This window comes from Puma concolor, chromosome E1, assembly GCF_028749965.1.
Source record: "Puma concolor isolate L17-30 chromosome E1, mPumCon1.1.hap2, whole genome shotgun sequence".
NCBI lineage: Eukaryota > Metazoa > Chordata > Mammalia > Carnivora > Felidae > Puma > Puma concolor.
The window spans coordinates 4018387-4041432 of NC_141680.1; the positions used below are offsets into that span (position 1 = coordinate 4018387).

The window sequence follows — 23046 nt, forward strand, 5'->3', positions numbered from 1 at the left end:
AAACCCCCTAATTTTAGGGCAAGAAAAAAACACTTCCAAAGACGTTACCTGAGGGGCACTGTTGTTATAAGCCAGCCCCCGTCCAGCTCAGCTTGTGCCTGAAAGAGTTCTCTTCTGGTTTCAAAGCCAGCAGAGGTCCAGGGGGAAGGGCTCAGCCCCACCGTTTGCAGCCGAGAGCGGGGGAAGGTGCCAAATTCCGAGCTGGAGCCCAGCGGAGGCCTCGTGGGCTCCGCGCGGGGCCTCGACGTCCCGGCCTGGAAGATGGGCTGTTTGTGAGGCTGTTCGGCGGACAAGGCAGATGAAATTAAGCCTCCTTGGTCCTTCGGCACTTTTATTTTATGGCTTCCTCTGGGGAGATGAGAGGAAAGTTGTCCAGCGCGGGGCGTGTGGGAGACTGGATGTGTCTGTGCTGGCGTTCCTTCTGTGCGGAGAGGAAGGGGACCGAGAGCTGTTCCTGCGGTCGCCGGCCGGCTTTGGGGCTGGGGGAACCCCTGCTCTCTCTGGTTGTTAGGGAGGGAGGCGTTAGGCCACGTTGGCCCTGAAAACAGTTTGGACGAGGAGGCTGGAGGGGTTGTTCGTTAAGGGACCCTCCTCATTCCCCCCCAGGGCCGGTCCCTTGTTTGTGGTTCCTGCCTGGGAGTTTCGGCCTGATAGAACCAGCAAGACCCTGGTGTGGCTTATTGTCCTATGTCCGAGGGATCTGTGCAAAATGCCCCACACTTCTCAGCACCACCCGTCGAGGACATGCCAGCCGCACGTAGCGGTCCTGGGACATTTCCACGGAGGACTGGTCTGCCCTAAAGCCTTTGAAACTCTGAAAGAGTGGCCGGTGTTTTGTTTGTTTGTTCGTTTGTTTTTAACTAAGCCCCCACTGTCCCGCTGTCCCTGCACGGATTCTAAAGGCCAACATCCAGCAAATGCTTGGGCTACAGAGTGATCATCTGTCCACGAGGAGCAGGTGACCGTAGTCCCCAGGCCATTTCCCCCGGATAACTAGAACGTCGTTGCAGAGGGACCATTGGGTTTATTTCCTGCAGATTAACCCCCCACGCTTGTCCACAGGTAGACCGATTCTTCTGCTGTCTCCTTCAGACATGCACGGTCCCTGGCCCCAAGGGCTCAGGGTCATTTCCAGACTGGAAGATGTCTCAAGACACCTCTTCTACCTGTGCGCGTATGAGATCAAACCGGGAAGGATCTCCCAGCCCAGAGGCAGAACGGTATCTTCTCCAAGGCTGAGGTGGCAGGGACTTCACCAGTCTCCTGCCTCCTCCTTGGAGCTAGACTCTCCTGTACTGTGTCCCCCCGCTTGAATGCTTCCAGAAGCGGCAAGATCACTCTCTCTCCAGGGGGTGGCCCATCTTACTCTTGGTCTCCTGGATTCTGCCATTCCTTGTCACTCCCTCTGTCCTGCGCTAGGCCCCCTACATTCTTCAGTGACGTGACGTGTAATTAAAGCCTTTAACTGGGCTCTCAGAAACGCTTTCCTGATATCTAAACGAAGGAAGCCTGCTGGTGTGATGAAAATAACAGGATTCAGAGGAGGGGCACAGAGTCGTCGGTCCATTGCACTGCGAAGCATGTCCTGATGAAAATGGCCTTTTCTGCCCGGAGAGTGGGGGCCATTCCGATCAAATTGCCTTCCCCCTCCCGTTTCTCCGTGTGATTCCACGAGGCTCCCGCGGGATTCAGGGACCCTCCCGCCCCCGGCCATCCTCCCCTTTTGCGGGACTTGTGGATGCCGACAAGATTACAGCTGCCTTTGATTTAAAAAAAAAAGAAAAGAAAAAGCTGTTATGTAAAATCACACATTTTAGGCAAAGCACACGTCTGCTGGGGATCTGGAAGGTGTCGGAGATAGGATAGCTGTGCGATTCTCCGGGCATTCTTTTCTTTTCACTGCAAAGTATTCGTTGACGTTCCAGTTTTACTGGGCATCCTGTCTTAGAGCGAATTAGGAAAATTAGGTTGACCTGGAGTGACCCGCCGGGAGCCCGGTTTCGGGCTGTGGCCGTCCCAAGGGCAGGGAACTGTGTGTCCCGACCCTGGGGCTCACAAGGTCCTGTGTACCGGGTCGGATCCCCGGAGCAGTTTGGGCCCCAGGTTCGGCTGGTCTCTGCAGCCGCCAGCCTGAGTCAGAGTTAACCGCGGAGTTGACATAAGTAACAGGTCCAGCGGACGAGGGGTACCGCCCGTGGGTTGGCGGTGGCGGGAAGGGAAAGGTGTCCTGGGAATTGCATGTTTTCCCTTCTCGGTGTCAAAGGGGGTGTCAAGGAGGGCGGAATCCGCTGCAAGTCATTAAGTCCCCCCTCGCCGCCAGCCTCTCCCGTGGCCGCTGGAGTCCGGCCTCGCGTCTCCAGCCCGGCATGTGCCAGATCCGGTGATGGGACCCATTACAGATGGGAAATGACTCCAGGGAGCCAGGGGCCAGGCTTGGCCGGAGCGGCTGGCAAATCCGCCTTCCTGTGTCCGTTTAAGAAAGCCCGGGGAGCGTGGGCATCACCTCTGGGGAGGAGGGTTTGGAAGGAAGCCCCAGGGCTGCCAGACAGGCGTCTGGGCAGCGTGGCCGAGCCACACGGGGCAAGGAGGGTTTCGTGGGGACCAAAGCCGTGGGGGGAGGAGGCTCTCTTCGGACAACCTCTTCTACTTCGAAACTTCTGGGGCTTCAGGAATGCCTCCCGGCAGCCACGGGGGTGCGTACCAAGCCCTGTCCTGCCCCCGGCCATGCCATTCTCGCGTGCTGGGGGTCCGGAAAGGGCCCTGAATCAGGAGCGCCCCTAACTAGTTCCAGGTCCTTGGCAAAGTCTCTCTGCCTGCCCTGGGGCCGCATTTGTCTCCTCTCGTCTTCCACAAGAGGGTGAACTGGGAAGAGCTGAAAGCCCCGCACCAGCTCCAAGATCCTGTTTTTGCCCTTGGGGGGACAATATCGTCTTGCCGTGCTCGGCAGATAGATCTGGCGTGAGGCTGGGGTGGGGGGGAGCTGTGTTCATACGGGGTCCTGTTGGAAGGAAGAAGTAAGACCCCTGGACTCTGGACCTCTGCTTGGCAACCAAGTGCCCTTGCGGGCAAGAGAGTTTGCATCTTGTAGTTAGTGGGCTGCCCCCTCCCCCTGGAAGTTTCCGGAACAGGGAGGTGACAAGGTGAGAGGAGCTTCAAGGGGGATTTGGGGAGGAGGGCCGTTGGAGTTGGGGCGGACGGGGACTGGAGTCCCGGGGCTGAGGGGGAGGCGGGGAGAGGTGACAGGGCAGGGTCCCCTCTGCCCAGCTGCCTGGGGCGGGGCTCTGGAAAGGCCCACAGGGAGGATCTGAGGAATAGGCTGCAAAGAATTGATGACTGCTCCCGGCTCACCAAAGCCTCCTTGGCATTTCCTCCATGGAGAGGGGCCTCCCCGCCCTGCGACGAGGAGGGTGTTTGTGCGGTGGGAGCCCTGAGTTGTTCCTTAGCAGCCGCGAGAAAGGAGCTATCGTTTCAAAGCCTTAGGGGAGGCAGAGAGCAGCCAAAAAAGGGCAGAGGGAAGAAAACGCTAAGATGTTTACAGAGAAGAAGAAGAAGAAAAAAAAAGTCAGTGGAAAAAGTGACGGCGAGGTCAAGCCGATTCGGGGGTGGCCCTGCACGGTCCACTGAGGAGGGGGGCCGGCCGCCCCAGCAGGGCCACGGCTGTGCACAGGGGGAGAGCAGGGCCGCTGACCTCGGTACCCTTGACCCCAGCCCCAGTTCGCCATCAGCCTGATATCGGGGACGCCCCCTCTGCCCAGCTGAAGTTCACGGTGCTGCTGGAGAAAGGAGGCAAGCCCCCCCGCAGACCTCAGATCTGTACCCCCCCCCCCCCCCCCCCCCCCCCCCGCCCCGCACCTTCCTTCTCCGGCAGCAGCCGGAGAGGGTCTGGCCGGGTGCGGGGACAGCTCCCAGCCGCTCCTTTGTCTGACATCCCTACAAAGGGGCCGGCCTTTCCCAAGCCCCACAGGTGTGAAAAGTTTGTTACCCTCAGTGTTTGTTCAGCCCTATTAGTGGTCTGAGGGACTGTTGACAGAGGACCCCTTTGTGCGCTAAAGCTCTAAGCCCTCGACAAACACAGGCCACTTATCTCCCGGGACTTTATCAGGAACCATCTAAAGCCAGCTCCCAGCCTCCCTGACTGACACCGGGGACCGGGTTTCCCGGTGGGTTTTTATGGTTCATTTTTCCGACCACCTTGGTCCACTTCTTGTAGATTCTGTTTCTGATATCAGAGAGAAAGCACAGGTCCGGGGGTCAGAGTTTCGGTTTTCAAGTTGGAACTTTTTTTTTTTTTTTTTAAAGAAGGATACTGTTGTGGCTCCCCAGGCCTTATGTCCACCGAGGGGGGGGGGCGGGCACCGCAGAGAGACTTGGGGAGGGGTCCGGGCTCCTCGTGAGAACGTGGCTTTGGGGGCTGGGGCTCCTGAACCCACCGGCGAATTCGCTGCTTCTAACCACCAAGCCACCCCCTACCGACCCTCACATGCCCCAAAGTGGATTCCTTTTCTTTTCCTTAGAATGGCTTCCAGTCGATAACCTGGTGAGTATCCTTGCCATGCCTGGCCCTTCTGGAAGACCCAGGTGGGCACTGTCCTGTTGGCCACCCCCCCAACCCTGGACAAGCACGTGGAAGCTGCAGGAAACCCCCCCCCCCCCGGGCCATGCCCACCTGCGATTTGCCTGTCAGCTGGGGCTGGTCTATTCTGCCCTTCCTACAGCCCCACTTCTTGTCCCCTCAAGTCCCAGCCCCCAGGCTTGTTCACACCTGGAGCAGACCCCTCCTGAACTCCCACGTACCCTCCCCACGAAAATTTGCCCCTTACCTCCCAGGAGCTATGGTATCCTGTGGCTCTAGACTTCTAGGGCCAGAAATCCTCACACCCGGGGTTCTCATTTCCCAGCCAAGAACACGAAAGCTCAGGCAGGCCAAGCAGGCTTTCTAGGGGTGCCCACCTGGGTGAGCCTCAGAGCCAGCACCAGCCCCCGGGGTCCAGGTCTCCCAAATCCCCTCCAGCGGCCTTTCCTCTGGCCCTTGCTGCCTTGTGATACTCTGTCGACTGGTGCTTGGGTGGCTCAGTTGGTTCAGCCTCCGACTCTCGGCTTCAGCTCAGGTCGCGATCTCACGGTTTGTGAGTTTGAGCCCCGCACCGGGCTCCACTCTGACAACACAGAGCCTGCTTGGGATTCTCTCTCTCTCTCCCTCTCTCTTTCTCTGTCCCTCCCCGGCTTGCTCTCTCTCTCTCTCTCTCAAAATAAATAAATACACTTAAAAATAAATAATAATTACGCTCGCATGTTAGCGCCAAGGACTTTGTCTTCACACAGCTTTTTTCACCTCTGCATCATCTGCACCAGTGGTTCTCAAAGTGTGGTCCTTGAGTGGGCGGAGTTCCATCCCCTGGGAACCGGTTAATGGTGCGGACCGTCTCGCCCCGCCTACAGCCTTAACCTAGCGAATCAGAAACTTCCAGGGCTGGGGCTCAGCCCTCGGGTCTTGGCAGGCAGTTTCCGTGAGTCTCTGCACCCACGTTTGAGAACCATTGCACGTTGGGGTCTTGGAGGGGGAGTTAGTGGCTGCTTGAATTGCCAATCAGAACTCGAGAGGAGGAGGGGGGCATAGTCTTGAGAGTGGGACGTGCACAGGTGTCAACCCTACAGCAGCAGTCCTTCCCGACTCAGAGGCTGACGTGTCGTCCAGGGGGCTCCGTCGGTGTTTGTTGAATGAAGAAGCGAACCAGCAGTCCTGCAGAGGCGGGTCCTGTCGGGGACGCCAGTGTGGCCCCCTCCCACGACTTGGGATGGTGCTCAGTCCTCCCACACGTGCTCTCTGAAACCCAGGGGATCCCACAGAACAATCCTCACCTCCCCTGGGCTCTGTCACGCCCGACGCGGACCCTTCACTCGCTTCTTTCAGACAAGCGAATTTGCCAGTTCTCCTGGTCCGTGTCTAGGCGATGCTTTCCGACGGCCCTTCAATTAACATCGATACACGGCACCCTCAGATGATCGCAAACCCTAGGACCCTGCCTGGAAGCAGACTGCTCTTGCTTCTAGTGTCTGGGCGATTGCTCAGTCTGTCTGGCCCACCCCAGCCGGTCACCGCTCGCAGAATCTGGCTGGTTGACGCCTCTGGTGATGAGCTTGAAGCCCTCTGTTTGGGAGATAGGGGCAGACCTTGGAGTAAGGTGTCCGGCTCACTGTTATATCCCCAGCACCTTACCTCATGCCTGGGATGCCGTAGGGGCTCAGGCAGGATCTGTGGACTGAATAAATAAATCCACAAGCTACCGCACTTACCACGAGTATTAAGTGAACCCTGCGGTCTGGGCTGTGATCGTGTTGTCAATGCATCTAAATGCAGGGTCGTCTCTCACTTATGCCCAGCTCACTACTAGGCACGAGAGTGTCCGGGCCCCAGGCTTGCGTCGCTCGGCCCTGCTCCAGGAAGGAGCCCGTGGGGAAACCCGGCTCAGGGTGTCCCCAGGTGCTGGCGGGAGCCAGGTGCGGGGAGCGGCCGCTGCTCGGCCTGGTCGCCTTCTGCGGGGAGCTGACATCTGGGCTCAGACAACAGGCCACGTGGGGGCGGAAAGCGTAAGATTTATAAACAAGGGTCAGACCGTTTCTAAATAAATAGGATACCACATAGAGTAGCGAAGTAACAGATAAAAGGAAATACAAGCTGCCTCAAACTCTTAAAAATAATTCAAATATTTGCATCGTTCTGAACCAATCGCTTACAGAGTAGTTTCTTTTGAAACTTTGCCTGCTGCCTCAGAGGATTCTCGGCTGTAAACTCTACCCCTTATCTCCCTTTGAGCTCTCTCTCCAGGGAGCGGCTCACATTCCAACCCGTTTCTTTCGCTTTCGTTGCCCGTGCACTAGCCTGCGACGGGGCTGCAGACCCGCGACAACAGCACCTGGGAGCCTGTCAGGAATGCAAACTCCCAGGCCGGCCCCAGACCTCCTGAAGCTGAATCTGCATTTGAACAGGTGCCCAGGTGGCCCCTGTGCCCGGCGCAGTTGGGCAGCTCTGGCTGGTGGGAACCTGGCGTCTGTGTCCTAGTTCTCAGGGCCTGTGCTGTCCACTGAGCAGAATGCCCCGCATGAGTGTCAGTCCTGACGGCACTTGGGACAGTTGGACATTCCTGATCTCCTGTGCGGTTGCTAGACAGCCAATCGTTCTTCTCCTTGGAGGCAGAAGCATTCTGAGGGCAGGACTCTGTCCTGTTTGCTGTCGTATCCCCGGCACTCGATCAGCTCTACACCTGCTGAGTCCCGTGGTCCCTACCCAGTAGTCACAGACAACATTGGCGAAGGAACTGGTGAGGAAAGCGGCACCCGCCCCCAGCCTGCAGGTGCCTGTCATGCCCCACACTGCCCCTGTTGGCCTGGATGTGTAGAAATTTGTTGATGATCACGGTAGATCCGAGGGCTGAGCTTACCCGGCGGTGAGGGTAACCGAGGGCTGGGGAGCGTTTTCTTGCGTACAAAGCCCCCAGCCTGTGGACAGTGCATACGTAGGTCAGTTATTTTGGAAAGTGTAGCTGCGGATATGTAAATCTAAGATTCCTATTGTACTAGAGAAACAACGTGGGGTCTCCTTCTTAAGAGAACTGCCCTGGAAGGGAGGGAAGAATTAAGAGGGATCCAGAGTCCTGGGAGGGCACAGGAGGGCCCCTGGCTTCAGCCCAGAGCTCTGAGGGGACCCATTGTCAAATGGCCTCGCTGTTCCACTGAGAGAGCCCCTGAGCCGTGTGAAGTTTGGGGGACCCAGGGCCAGAGTCCCTGAGACACAGGGCCAGGATACAGCTTAACAGTGTCTTCAGGATCCTTTCTGGGCCTGGGAGAGCCCGGGCGGGGGACTGGAAGTTAAGTTTATCAAGGTCTTCTGGGAGAGTTTACCCACGTTTGGTAAACTCATCAAACCAGTAGATGCAGATTCAGTCTCTATTGTAAGGTCCTCCTTGGGGGTTCTGGGAGGAATCGGGCATTCTAAATGTGGGTTTTTCTCCTTAAAGTGCTGCAGTCTTACTTGAGCAGATGGGAGATAAATTGGTGAGTTAAAACAGCAAGACAAGTTTTAAGTAGCTCAAAGCAACAATAAAGGAAGTGTCACAAATGTCACAAAGCCATGTCTTGTCAGAATGTGGCCCAGGCAGAACACACAGTTCTCCATCTGTCCTGTCTATCTGCCCATGCACCCATTCATCCATCCACCCATGCACCCATCCACGTACATACCTGTCTGCCCATTCATGCATGCGTCCATCCACTTATCCACCCTTCTATCCATTCATCCATTCACCCGCCCACCTATTGATCTATCCACATATGCACCTGTCCACCCAGCTCACCCATCCATCCACTCATCCATCTGTCCATCTGTCCGTCCGTCCATCCATCCATCCATCCATCCACCCACTGACTCATCCATCCATCCATCCATCCATCCATCCATCCACCACTGACTCATCCATCCAGCCATGTGTCCGTCCATCCATCCATCCATCCATCCATCCATCCATCCATCCATCCACTCACTCAGCCATCCATCTGTCCACCCATCCATCCACCCACTCACTCATCCATCCATCCATCCATCCATGCAGTCAGCCAACCACCCACTCACTCATCCATCCATCCATCCATCCATCCATCCATCCATCCATCCATCCACCCACTCATCCATCCATCCATCCATCCATCCATCCATCCACCCACCCGCCCACTCATCCATCTATCCATCCATCCATCCATCCATCCACCCACTCATCCATCCATCCATCCATCCATCCATCCATCCATCCACCCACCCACTGACTCATCCATCCAGCCATGTGTCCGTCCATTCATCCATCCATCCATCCATCCATCCATCCATCCATCCACTCACTCAGCCATCCATCTGTCCATCCATCCATCCACCCACTCACTCATCCATCCATCCATCCATCCATCTATCCATCCATTCATCCACTCATCCATCCATCCATCCATCCATCCATCCATCCACCCACCCACTGACTCCATCCATCCATCCATACATACATACATACATACATACATCCACCCACTCATCCATCCATCCATCCATCCATCCATCCATCCACCCACTGACTCCATCCATCCATCCATCCATCCATCCATCCATCCACTCATCCGTCCACCCACTCACTCAGCCATCCATCCGTCCATCCATCCATCCATCCATCCATCCATCCATCCATCCATCCACCCACTCACTCAGCCATCCATCCATCCATCCATCCATCCATCCACCCACCCACTCATCCATCCATCCATCCATCCATCCATCCATCCACCCACCCACCCACTGACTCATCCATCCAGCCATGTGTCTGTCCATCCATCCATCCATCCATCCATCCATCCATCCATCCATCCATCCACTCACTCAGCCATCCATCTGTCCATCCATCCACCCACTCACTCATCCATCCATCCATCCATCCATCCATCCATCCATCCATCCATCCATCCATGCAGTCAGCCAACCACCCACTCACTCATCCATCCATCCATCCATCCATCCATCCATCCATCCATCCACCACCCACTCAGCTATTTATTATCTCTCTTCCTTCTGACTTGCCCACTTTGGCTCGCTCTTGTCTATACAATGAAAACATGTCAAGATCTGCTCTGAGCTAGAGAATGTAAGGGCAAACACTTGCCTTGTCCTCTAGGAACCAGCACAGCTCAGAGCATTTGTCCCACTTTATCTGAGAGCTTGTTGCCGAGAGCCCTCGTCTGCCCCCTCCTTCTGTCAGATAGGGAACCCTGGATAGTTGAGGAGGCATCATCCATCCCTGTCTCCCTCATGGCCAATGGCATAGGGCCTGGCATGTAGCTGGAGCACTCAAATGTGTGTTGAATTGAATGGGCCTGGGGGTTGATGAAGGATCAGACAACCCATCTTGGTGGGACAGGTTTGGAAAAGCTTAAGGAATGGTGGTGACAGGCATATGTTAAAATAGGACTTAGAGGATATTTTGATGGGACCACCTCTTGGGCCCCTTTCCCCATCAGGTTTCAGGAGGCGGAGATGGGGGGGGGTGGACTCCTGCTCCTACCTCCTGCTTCGTGTTACGCCCCTGGGTCTGAAACCCAGCCACACGTGATGTGTCCTTGGGGATCCCCACGTGACAGCTGAAGGAGGGCATGGGGCTTGGGGTCTAGACCAGACCAGCTCTCTCTGGGTGGCTGGGGGACCCCTGGATAAGATGCAGTGCCTCGCAGGGCTCCTGGCCCTGGCTCACCAAGGTTCATCAGAGGTTGTGCTGCCCCCCTGCCCCCTTCTCCCCCAGGCTGACCTCTCTGTTCTCACAAAGCTACCCTTTCCTTCCCTTGAAGCCTTGAAATCTGATAATGAAACTAATACCCAATATTTTTGCCTCCAAGAGAGGCAGGAGATAAACAGGAAGGCCTGAGGGATTAAGGTGTCTTTCTGAGGGCCTGGCTGGGAGTGGGGTGACATCTCTGTGTGGAGCTGAGGGACCCAGATGGGGGCCGCTCTGCCTGATGCATTTTTCCATTTGTGTAGAGAAAATAAAACACAGAGAAAAGAAAACAAGCCGTAAAATACTTTGCAGAAGCCTGAGCGTGGGCAGTTGCCACTTGATGTCCCCTGACAGCTCCAAGAGGTGGGAGGGAGGGGAGCCCTGCCTTTTGATGTCCGGCCTCTGAGTTTTCTTTTGTGTGACCGGTTGTTTGGGAAGAATCTTGTGTTGGTGTAAGGTGCATATGGAAGACGGATACCACCTGGGGCTCCCCTTGGGGTGGGGAAGGGGGGTTGCTGAGCTCCCTGGAGGGGCTCAGAGGTTCAGGCAACCCCACTGGGGAAGTGGGGGATAGCTAGCACTGTCTTTATGGAGGAAGACACAGGAGTAGCATCTGCCTCCAAGAAGGACCAGAAGATACTGCTGGTGGGGCTTTTCCCAGTACGAGAGGGCCTTGAGGAAGCCAGACCTGGGTGCTCTTCCCAGATCCCTGTACCTGGGCAGGGGTGCCAGGTCCTTTGACTTCTGTGCCAGTAGGAAAGCTCCAGATTCTGTACTATAGTCCCCGCTGTTCCTTCCAGTGACGTGGGTCCTTTCCTCTGAGGCGCTGGGCCAAGAGCCGGAAGACCCAGGTTCTGGTCCTGGGCCCCCATTTATTGCCCTGGCGCAATAAATGGTAGGTCACTTAACCCCTCTGAGTAGCCCTCAGCACCCTCATCTGGCTGAGTCCAAAGGGACAGTGGACATGCATACACATGCACAATGGTCCCTTGTGCTGGTGGGCAGGTGAGGCTGAGCTCAGTCCCAGACACTGAAGGGGCTGAGGGACCCTTGGTAAGACTCTCAGGAATCATTCTCTGGCCTCATTTGCCTTCTGATTGCTTCCACACTCAGGCATAAACTGAGGCTTTCCCCCTTGTGGCCCCCACAGTGCCTCCCCTTGAGCCCCATCCTTCTTGTCAGTTGAGTGACTAATGGGCGTGTCTTTAGCGAGAACATTTAAAGAAACGTGTACTGTCAGAGAGACCAAATTAAAGAGGCAAAATTTTTTTACATCACAAAAGTAATAAATGAATAAGAAGCTGGTACAAATTTGTGCCACTTGTGTGGTAGAAAAGACACATAGTTTTTAATGCATCGTATGTAAGAGCACTGGACGTGGTAAGAAAAAAAAACAACCCCACCTTATTTGAAAACTGGGCAAATGGCATGAACAGGCAACGTACATACACACACACACACACACACACACACAAAAGAAATATAAATAGAAAAACAAACACATGGCAAAATGTCCAACCTTACTGGGAATCAAAGACATGCAAATTAAAATCATGTGTGTGTGTGTGTTTTCCAGACGAACTGGCGAATGTTAAAAAAAAAAAAAGAATTCTGATACTAAATGCGTGTTGTTATTTTTTTTTTTTAAAGGGTGTGGCGAAATAGTAGCTCTCATATCCTGCTGGAAGGGAGTGGAAGCTAGGACAGCCTTTCTTCAGGGCAATTTGGATCCTGAGTTAAAAACATGTAGATTCGAAAGTTAACCCGGTTGTGCTGTCTTGAGAAATTCACTGCACAGCAGCCATCAGGGCAGGGCACAAATATATATCCAAACCCGCCTCTAAATGCACCTATTGGGGATTCCAGGGAGCCAATGACATATATGCGTGCAGGAGAGGATTAGACAACCTTTCAAAATCACGATGAACTGTATCTGGCATTAAATAGTGGCCATCATTGTGAGAAAATGGGCCACGAAGTGAAAATGTACAGTATGGTCCATGTCCATGGGAAAGAATAAAATAGCCCCACAGCTGAGCAAAGGTTAATTCAAGCCTGCAAGGAGAGACCCCTGCATTAACAGTGGTCGCTGGAAATCTGAGTGCATTTTTTTCCTCTTTTTTTGCTTTTGTTTATCAAGTGTCTGGCCCCACGCACTTCTTTAGACGTTATGTAAAATGCGATTTGAAACATGCTTAGCACAAAAGCAGGCAAAGTGTATTGAAGCAAGAGTGGGCAAGACGTAAGCTGGAGTTACCCTGGAGGTACGAGCCTACAGAAGCAGGTCATAGGCATCATGGGGTGGTCTGAGGGGGCCGCACTAGATGCCAGGGGGCTGGGGGGGGGGGGGAAGATGGGCCAGGGACAGACGTTGAAGCCACGGCTTGGAGGATAAGAAGGATGCAGACAGATGAGGCGGAGCCTGGGGAGAAGAGGGTCACGGAGGGGACAGGCAAAGGGTCCTCATGCATGGAATGCTCTAGAAACTGAAAAAGATTTGGGACAGCTGAAACATAAGAATGAGAGCGGGTGAGCAGAGCTACAGTGGGGAGAGAAGCAGGACCGGCTTATTTGGAGCTCCGAGGGCTGTGACATCTGATTTAGATTTTACCCAGAGGAACATCGGCAGGGCCATTGAGAGATTTTCAGTTGGCAGTGGACATCCTTAGATTGCAGCTCAGAGCCGCTGAATTGTGCGTGGTGTTGAGGCAGCCTGGAGGGCCCAGCTTGGGCGATGGATGGGGTGGTGAGGAAGGGATGGGTTTGGGGGAGGTGCCTCTGGGCCCAAGTGGAGGCCCCACGCGGAATGCTGGAATGCGCATTTGGGAGCCAGGAGTACGAGGCAGTGACATCTGAGCAGAGGGGAGAGGGTGCTGAGTCCTGAGGGGTGTGCAGGGAGCAGGCAGAGGCAAGCAGGGGGCTGGGCAGGAGGAAAAGCAGATAAGAGGGTGCCCAGGGCCGTGCGAAGCTTCCCGAGGGGAAGGCGGGAAGGAGGACAGTGTAGCCCCCCCCCCCCCCCCCCCAGCCCTCAGTGCACTCAGAGCAGCCCAAGACAGAGGACAGCCTGGTGGCTGGAGCTCAAGGGGGTGGGCAGTGTGCTTGGCCAGAGCCGAAAGCCCTGGAAGCAACGCAGGGGTCCGCTCTGGCTGCTCTAACAGAAAACCTCAGGCTGGGCGCTTAACCAACAGACATGCATATCTCAGGGTTCCGGAGACTCCAAGTCCAAGGTCAAGGTGTCCAGTGGGTTGGTTTCTCCTGGGGCCTCTCTCCTGTGCACGTGCACCCGGTGGGTCCAAACTGCCTCTCCCTATCAGGACTCCAGTTGCATTCGCTGACGGCCCACCCTCGGGGCCTCATTTTGATGTCATCACCTCTGGAAAGGCCACATCTCCAAACACAGACCTGTTCTCGGGTGTAGGGTTAGGGCTTCTGCATACAAATGGACAGAGGGGCATCATTCGGCCTCCCTCCCCCCCGCCCCAATAGGCAGGATCGGGGCGTGAGATGAGGCAGATGCCAGCTTCACCTCCCAGCTTTGAGGGGTGTGTATGTGTGATGGGAGGGTTGGGGATTGCAGGTTGCTGGGTAGAAATGAACAGACTCCGTTTGAGAGGGAAGCAGGAGCCACGGCCGTGGTTCAGGTACTGCTGGGTGGCCGGTGGGTGCTTCTGGATCCAATTTTGGATGCAAAGAGGGGAGCCAAGGAGAAGCTCCAGCCGAAGGACTGCGGTCCGGCAGGGGAAGCTGGGGACAGTCTCTCCCGCAGCCCAGCAGTGGAGCGGGAGATGTTGGGGACAGTCTCTCCCATGGTCCAGCATTGGAGTGGGGGGGATTCTGGGGACAGTCTCCCCTGCGGTTCAGCAATGGAGTGGGGGGATGTTGGGGACAGTCTCTCCCGCGCCCCTGCCCTGACGCCTCTCCCTGCCTCCCCGCAGCCTGTAACTGTAACCTGCACGCCCGGCGCTGCCGCTTCAACACGGAGCTGTACAAGCTGTCGGGGCGCAAGAGCGGGGGCGTCTGCCTCAACTGTCGCCACAACACCGCCGGCCGCCACTGCCACTACTGCAAGGAGGGCTACTACCGCGACATGGGCAAGCCCGTCACCCACCGGAAGGCCTGCAAAGGTAGGCAGGGCCCCGGGGCCTCGCGAACACCGTCCCCTCCCTCTGCTTTTCCGTTTCCTGGTCCCGGGTACGGACCTGCCTGGAAAGAGAGCGGGTCATCTGCACACATGCGCACACGCGCGCGCACGCACACGTAACGCGCCCTGACGCGTGCGCACACGGGCCCCCGGCCTTCGGAGGTGGAAGCCAGAACAAAGGGGCGATGGAGAAGCGGCTCCGAGGAGAAGAAAGGAGGTGGGACCCCGGTGAGGGTGCCGGCCCCGCCCCCGCCCGGCTGCTCCTCCGGCTGCACAGGTGCGCCGCATACCACAGGCCTGGGGTCAAGTTCGCCAGGCTTACCGGCGGCGGCACAAAGGGCCCTATTTTACCGAAGCCACGCGGACCTATTCCTTTGGATGTGTGCGCGCCCCCCTTTCCCCCGGGCCCCCGGCCCCCCGGCCCTCGCCCAGACACACATGGTCACCGTCGCGGTGAGGTCGGCCCGCTTCAGGGGCAGGGTCTCCGAAGGAAAATTTAATCCACCTGCAAATAGCTTTGCTTCTCAGGACACGAAGTTAAAGGGAGACCGGAGACTATTTTCGGTCACGGAGGCGAGCTCGAATGTTTTAACTTTCTGCGAGGTGTTTTTCTCCCCTCGCAGAAAAGCAATGGACAGATGACTCAGAGGAGCTGATGACATGCCAGGGAACTTAGTGACATAGGGGGTGGGGAGACGTGGCCCCCTCCCCGCTCCACCCCCCGACTCCACACTTGCTTTTGGGAATTCCAGGAAACTGAGCTGTCCGGGCCCAAAACTTGGGGTCTAGGGCCAGAGCTTGCCGTGAGCAGGGCTTCCCAAGAAGATCTTGATGCTTGAGGGCTCGTGGCCACCATCCAGCGTGGACGGGGTCCTGACGCGGACCTGCGTGGACTCCCACACGGGCAAGACCCCAGCCTTGTCAGGCTCAAGATGATGAGCTGCGGTTGAGAAACCCCTCAGTGGCCACGGCTTAGCCTTTGGATGAAGCCAGAGCGTCTTATCAGGAAGTCTGCCAGATGTTGGGCACTTGTGTGCAGGACCGATCACCCGAGTTGTGGGCCTCAGTGCGGAATGAAACCACGGGGCTTCTTGTTCTGGAATTGGTAAGAATTTAAAAAATGGCAGCAGCAGCAGCAGCAGATCCTTAACCAAGCACGTGCCCTTGTGAGCCCCGGGCCCATGAAGCCGGCCCTGCTTGTGGAGAATTACTTTTCTCCAAAACAAAACAGCCTCCCGGTCTGTCTCCTCCAGGAGAAATCCCTTCGGTTCCCCAGGAACACGGATGAATCCGGTGGCTCCCAAGACACCAGCAAGCTGTCCTTCCAGATCTGTGGGCTCAAGGCTGCCTCTAGTGGTAGTCAAGAGAAGTTTATGCCTAAAGGCAGCTGGGCTATTTCCGCCTCCCCAAAACGGCCAATCAAGGTGAGGCTCCCCCAGGAGACTTTTGAGTAGCAACTGAGGTGGCCTGGGAGAAGGACCCCAGAAACGTCTACCATGGCGGGAAGGCATGACCAGGGAGAGAGGGCTTTGGGTTTTGAGACCATAGTTGGAAGGTATCCAGCCCCTTTGCTTCTTGTCTTTTGTTTACAGAAATCAAAGCCAAAGTCTTGGAAACAACTGGTAGGCATAGATTCCTTGGGGGAAATTTTAATCACCGGGAGGCACTCAGGTGGACAGCCCCGTGCCCGTTGTGGAGAAGGTCTCAGCTCTGCGTTGAAGGGCAGTGGTTATGTACTGTGATGCCAGTTTCTTTCTGCCTTTCGTGAAGGAAAGTTGTGTCCCCTGCAGAGGCAGTTGGGAGTGGGGGGCCTCTGTCATCTTACCATTTGCCTCCTCTCCCTCTGCTCACTTGATGTGGGAAGGTGCAAGAGCCACGTGTGGCCTCTCGTGGCTCAGGGTAAGATGTCCGGAAGCCACAGGGTCCTGGGAACCTGCAGATTATCCTCTGGGGCCCTGCCACTCCGGTTAAGTGGCGTGGAGACACCCAGTGGTCCTGTCTTGTTATTTCGAGCACTGTGGCTGGCCTTGGTGGCTCTGTCTTCCCTCTGAGCCTTGGACAGCAGCTGCCTCCAGGTTTGGTGGGACCTTGGGAGAAGAGCCCAAGGAAGAGGACAAATGTAAGAACCTATTCTGCCCAGAAGGACGCCTGCGGATCCTGCCAGGGAAACGTGACAGGCAGGCAGAGGTGGGACAAGGTGTCTCCTGACTGCAGGGAAGACAAGGCTTCAGGGATCCTGCCTCCTAATTGGGGAGGAAAGACAACTGTGAAGAAGATCCCTTCCCTGATTGGTGAACAAGAGGAATGTGACCTGAAAGGTCCCACCTTTTCATCGGTGAGAAAAGGCGTCTCTCGGAAGTTCCTGATCTTTCCCCTTCCCCCTCCACGGAGGGGCTGAATCTTTGAATCCTCTGTTCCCCCTTGGGACGTCTCCCACCAGACTGAGACCCTGAGCTCTTGGGGGGAACCGGCTGCAGGAGGTCAGACGCCGGCAGGGGACTGTGTACCTTTGAGGTGTTCAGACGGGAGTCTCTCTGTCCCTCCCCAACTCCCACCCCACGGAGTCTGTCCACCGTCTTGTCTTTGCAGGGCGGGACGGTTTAAGGAAATGGTCCCAGCATTTTGCTCTGTGATGGGTTGCTCTCAGAGGCTGCTGAAGTCTCCCAAGTCCTGGAGATGTGCAGCCTGGCCAGGCCCCGGCCTCCGGGGGCTCACCTTGGGGAGCCCCGTCACGGCCTCACGTTCTGTATGCTCTTTCACTCTGTTTTGGAAGCATTGCACTGGGGTGGGGGTGGGGGGCACTGGGACAACTGACAGAGGCTCTTGACTCCAATCAACAGTTGACCTGAGGGTGCTTGGGAATGGCCACTGGGGCCCTCTTTACCCCTGACTTCCCAGGGCCTGGGAGGAGCCCCAGGCAGGGGGCTGAGGCCACCCAGGCACTGCTGATGATTGGCTGGCTCTCGACCTTGATCGGTTGGAGCAGGGCTGGACCCAGACAAGAACAGCTTGGAGCAAGGGCATTAGATTCCAAACGTTATTATGCAGTCGTCCCATTTGGGAAGTTACATAGCAACAAATTCGTTGGGTTCTTTCTCCCCTCCCCTGGTTTAGAACCAAGCCCGGGGCTGGCTGGCCGGGCTGGTGCATACAAAGGGCTGTAATAAACATGCCCAGGGAACAGGCGGCTGCACTCTCGGCTATTCAGTGCAATTTCACAGCACTGGGAAGGCCTCATTATGGCGTGGGCTGTTGTCCTATACAAAGTCAGATGAGATGAATTTCTCCCTTTTCTCCGCAGAATGGTTTGTGAAAGATACTCTCATCCTGGAATCTGTCAAAAGATAGGCGGTTTTGTTTATCGTTTGTCTCCTTTATGGACTTGGGGGCTCTTTTCTCTTTGGGGCCAGCAGAGAAGACGCCGCCTTTTAACCATGCCAGCCGTGTCTCCATTTAAACGATATTAATTTATCATCTTCCCGAACCATCTGTGACGGATAAAGACGTTCCGGGAGTCTCCCGCGAACCGAGTCGCGAAGAGAATTAAGAAATTAACCGCTGCATCTAGCGCCCCCGCACAAAAGGGCTTGAGTCCCACGTCGCTGAGCAGCAGGGTTTCTTTCGCTGGATGCGCTGCCCCCTTCAAAGCCGCGGTCAGCGTGGGCCGCTGCAGGTCACCAAGAAGGTGTCCGGGTCCTTGGAATATGCGGGCCGTCACGGGGCAGCGCGCGCGGTCCTCGCCGCTGCCCTCCCCAACCCCCTGTTTCTTCCCTCAGCTCTGCGAGAGCCTGGGGAGGAAGTGGGCTCCCCGAGCCACCCCCTTTGGCTCCCTGACCATGAGTGCGGCTCCCTTGTCTTTCCTACCCTCGGTTCTCGACCATCACTCCAGGGCACCCTCCGTAGATTTCTCTCTAACTTGTTCTCACCCTTGGTTGCAATTTGGAATCACCTGGAGATTTGAAAATGCTGACACCTGAGTCCTACCCACCCCGCCCTGGGGGGATTCTGGTTTATTTAACGAGTCAGATGAGACCTGAGCGCTGGGGGATAGGAGTGAGGTGGGGAGTTGGGGGGCTGTGCTGGCGTTGAGAAAGGAGGCGCTCACAGGGATCCCCAGGATTTATTCTTTTGAGAGGAGAGATTTATCAGTGAATTCAAGTGTTTTTTTTATGGCCCTCTTGATGAAAACTGGGTGGGAGGGGGTTGTGTTTAAAATTTAAAGAAAAAGAAAAAATTAAATTTTGCCGGGCAAGGTTTGGAGCTTAGCTGGTGCGTGCTATGGTGCTTGTGTCCGGAGGAAGGCATTGGATCAGCTGGTTATCACAGCTAGATTGTGTGTGTGCGCACGCGCGTGTGAGATTGGATCATTTGAGGGTTTAGTCACAGCACAGCTAGGAGCCTGGGACCCCATATTCCTTCCTGACTCTAAGGTGGTGTCCATCCAGCCTACAAAAGCCTAATAGCCTTGGGAGCGCCCTTTCTTTCTGTGGGTCCCTTGTGACCTTTCCTTTTCCTGTCTGTTATGCCGGGACCACAGGGGAAGGGATGGTTGGCTCAGGCAGGAAGGCACTCGGCGGCCACAGCAGCTCCCAGCTTAGAGGACAGAGACCACCGCACGAGGGGGTGGGTGCTATCAGGGTGCTATTATGGCCCAGCACCCATGGAGAGAGAGAAAATCCCCCATGGAAGAGCCAGCTCCGACTGTGGCCGCTGTGGTCGCATCCTCTCCCTGTTCCCTGGGGAACGTGGAGGTCAGAAATCCCGATCTCTGGCTTTGGCTCCGGGTTCAAAGCCTGCAGCGGCAGGAAAGTCATGTGACCTCCCTAGACCTCAGTATCCTTCTCTGTGAAATCGCGTCCAGATTTATGATCTCTGAGTCCCAGCCAACTTCCACATTCTGCATCCCGCGTGCTCTTTTTAAATGTTCAAAGTTTTACGGGTCCCCCCCCCCCACCCCATAACAATGGGACAGTGTCCTGTGTCAGTGAAGTTTGTGGCCCGGGAACTTGGAAAAGCTGGCGGAGCCAGGAAATCGGGTGCAGGTGGTTGGGTCCCAGGGTCTTTACAAGTGAAGAGAGTCGTGGCTTCCGGGACCGGCCCACACAGTGCCCTGCGGGGCCTTCCAGGCTCTACTCTGTGTCTCATTCCCTGGCACCCCGGGTGTCAGCCACCTCCTCTCTAAAGCCCACCCATCCTGGACATTCCTGGGGAGTCCCCAGAGGCCCTGCTCTTGAGCAGAAAAGCTCAAACTTTGATATCTGAGCTTCCCCAGTTGATGGAGAGCATTTTGCTTGGGGGTGTCGAGGAAACCAGATGATGTAGAGGAGGTCCCGGCACAAGGCCTGTGCTCCGTACCTGTTAGCCGTTAGGCGACGGGGTTGGGGGGTGGTGAAGATGAATAACTAGGGGTCCCTGCCCCCGCCAGCATGCACACAGAGCAGAGAACCTCAGGTTGCCTTAGTGTGTTCGGTGAGTGGAACGGCCCCTCTCACGGGCAGGGCTCGGCCCGGGTGTGGACTCGGAGGCCGATTCCCACAGGACTGGGCAGGGCCCCGGGGGCTTGCCCCAATGCCGTTGCACACTCTCCATCAAGGATTGACACGCCTTGGGAGCAAAAATGACAAATGAGTTGAATGGCAGAGATGGGTGCCAGGCAGCTGCTTGCGGAGAGGTGGAGACGGGCCGCGTGTGTGCCCAAGTACATCTCAGGGCTACTAAGGAAGGCCTGGCAGCCTCTTGGGGGCTCCTGACTGGCCTGGGGCTGGGAGGGGGATGCCAGGCCCCAGCTGGCCCCCACTACCCCACTGCACAGGACCCAGGCCCTCCGGCGCCTCCCCACTCTGCTGTCCAGCCCCTGGCCACCTGCCCTGAGCCTGTGCACGCGCGCGCGCGCACACACACACACACACACACACACAGACACACACACACACACACACACACACCCCTCAGCCTCTCTCTGGGAACCATCTGTAGGACCCGTGCCTTCCGCCTCGGCTGTAAATCAGGGGCAGGAAGGCTATGGTTAACTAGATCACGGAGGGTCAAATAACCCAGCTTGGGATTACAGGGCTCTGCTCCCCTTTCGCTTCCTGCTGTCTGCACCTTGATCCAAAGGTGGCAGGGGAAAGGCGAGGTAGTGCGACTTGAAACGTTTATTCTTTTGTGCCTTGTTAGCAACTGCTGGGAGAAAGGAAAACACAGCTAGGGAGGAGGTGGACGCAGACAGCTGAGATGCACTTTGTGGATGTAAATTATCCTCACTCCCTCATGAGCATGGAGAATTTAGGAGTGGGGGGTGTTCCACACTGGGGTTGCTGATGATCTAGGATGTGAGGGGATTATCTTTCCTGCTGCCCCCCGCTGGGGCCGGGATTTGGCCCAAGTTTGTGCACTGATTGAGCAAGTATTTACTGAACACCTGCTACATGCAGAAGCCAGGGTAGTTACAGAGGTGACTGAGGCAGACACATTCCCTTGGAGCTCACTTTCTGGAGGGAGGTTGATGGCAAGCAAATGAGAAAAAGTAAGTAGCGGATTATTATAGATTGTGGTGAGTCACATGGAGGAAATACACAGGGTGGAAAGAAACCGAGCCAAGGCAGAGGGCAGGGCCAGCTCCTGGGAGCGTGGACGGGAGGTGGGCCGCATTCCAAGAGCAGTGGAAGCCACGAGGTGGAGCAGTCAGGAGAGGAGAGACTTGAGTGATATGTCTGGCTTAGCTTTTAAAATGTTCCTTGTGCCACAGATGAGAGGAAATGTTTGCGAATCACAGATCCAACAAAGGACGAGATTCACAATATGTAAAGAACTCTCAAAACACAACAGTAAGAAAACAGACCATTCAGTTAGAAATGGGCAAAATACTTGAACAGGTACTTAACAGAGATGCGCAGATGGTAATTAAATACGTGAACCCTCATAGTCATTAAGGAGATACAGAGTAAAACCTTGAGACACCACCACATACCTGTTAGAACATCGAAAATAAGAAATACTGACAATTCCAAGCATTGGCGAGGCTGTGTAATGACTGGAACTCATACACCACTGGTGGGAACTCAAAATGGCATAGCCACTCTGCAAAGCAGTTTGGCAGTTTCTTACAAAATTATAGGTCTCCCGTAACCCCCTGCAATCCACACCGTGGAATACTATGCAGCAATGAAAATGCATGGGCTTTTGATCGACACAGCAGCACAGACACAGCTCAGGTGCATTTGGCTGAGTAAAGGACGCCGGTCCCAAAGGCTACATGCCATACATCTATACATTGTACGTACTGTATGGTCCCAGAATACCATGTTCTGAAAAGGCAAAGCTATAGGACAGAACAGATCTGTTGTTGCCAGGAGTTGGGATGGGGGGCTGACCACAGAGGAACAAGAGGGGCTTCTTGGGAGAGTTGGAATGTTCTGTATCCTGATTGGGTGATAGTGATGGTAGGAAGCTGCTTCCATAGGACTCTCTGACACTGTGTCTTTGGAACTCCCTGTTCCCCATCTCCCATTCCTCACAGCCCTGAACTCACTTGGTCACCAGTTGTCCTTGGGTCAGCACTCACTCCTCCTCCTGCCCGGCCTCCCTGAGCCCCACCTCGCCGGTCTCCCACCTCGTACCAGGTCCCCTCCGTTCTGGAACACCCCATCAGCCCTAGCCAGCCTTCACATTTCTCTTTTTGGTGGCCAGTCCTCACCTTGTTTTGGGGAATGCAGAAAAAGCAGGTTCTTGGATACCCCTTAGCGCCTGACATTTGTCCTCTCCCAGCACCACCTCTGGGTGAGGGGCTTCCCTCCAGGCTTCCCCCACAAGGCCTGACACACATACAAGAGACGTGGGGACGCTTTGGATCTGAACCTGATTTTCTGACGATGCTGGCCTTTTCTGTCTTCCTGTGCTCCCGTCACCTGCACCGAGCGTGCTCCAGTCCTCCTCCCCCTTCTCCTGGTCCTCCCGTCCTCCCACTTCCTCCTTCCTCTCCCTCCTTGTCTCTCCTCTCCTCCTCTTTTCTCACCCCCCCTTCCTTCCTCCTCCTCTCCCTCCTCCCCTTCCTCCTCCTCTTTCCTATTCCTCCTTCAGCTTTCCCCTCCCCCCTCCTCCCCTTCCTCATCTCTCTCCCCCCACCCTCCTCTCTTCTCAACCCTCTTCCCTCCTCCTCCTTCCTCTTCCTTCCTCCCTCTCCCTCCTCCCTACCTGATCTCCCACAGCAGCTGGAGCTCACCCTGGCCCACATGGAGGGCCCTGCCTGCTTCTGCCTTCGTTGTGGATGGCATCCAGGCACACAGACCAGTCTCATCAACGCAGAGGAGAATGTTTCACCCCCACCCAGCACCACAGGCACACACGGCCCTTGGGGGAGCAGCCACATTCACTGGCAGCATGAGCAGGACCCCCAGGCTGCTTGTCTGCCTTCTCTCGAGGCCAGCAATGGGCCTGGGAAGGCGCGGGGCTTAAACAGTAGACGTTTATTCCCCACAGTCCTGGAGGCTGGAAGTGTGAGGTGAAGGAGCCTGCAGGGCTGGATTCTTCTGGGGCCTCTCTCTGTGGCTTACACATGGCCACCTTCACCCCCTGTCTTCACACGGTCTTACCTCTGTGTGTGTCTGT

At 55.9% G+C, this 23046-nt stretch overlaps 1 protein-coding gene across 4 annotated transcripts in view; it reads left to right on the top strand.

The window, feature by feature from the left end:
- Positions 1-23046, top strand: part of NTN1 (netrin 1) — a 188634-nt gene that overhangs the window by 110620 nt on the left and 54968 nt on the right. For all 4 annotated transcript variants that reach the window (XM_086685996.1, XM_086685993.1, XM_086685995.1 and 1 more), the window contains exon 3: positions 14234-14422. In XM_086685996.1, the coding sequence (XP_086542122.1) occupies positions 14234-14422 (189 nt within the window). The remainder of the gene's footprint in view (positions 1-14233; positions 14423-23046) is intronic.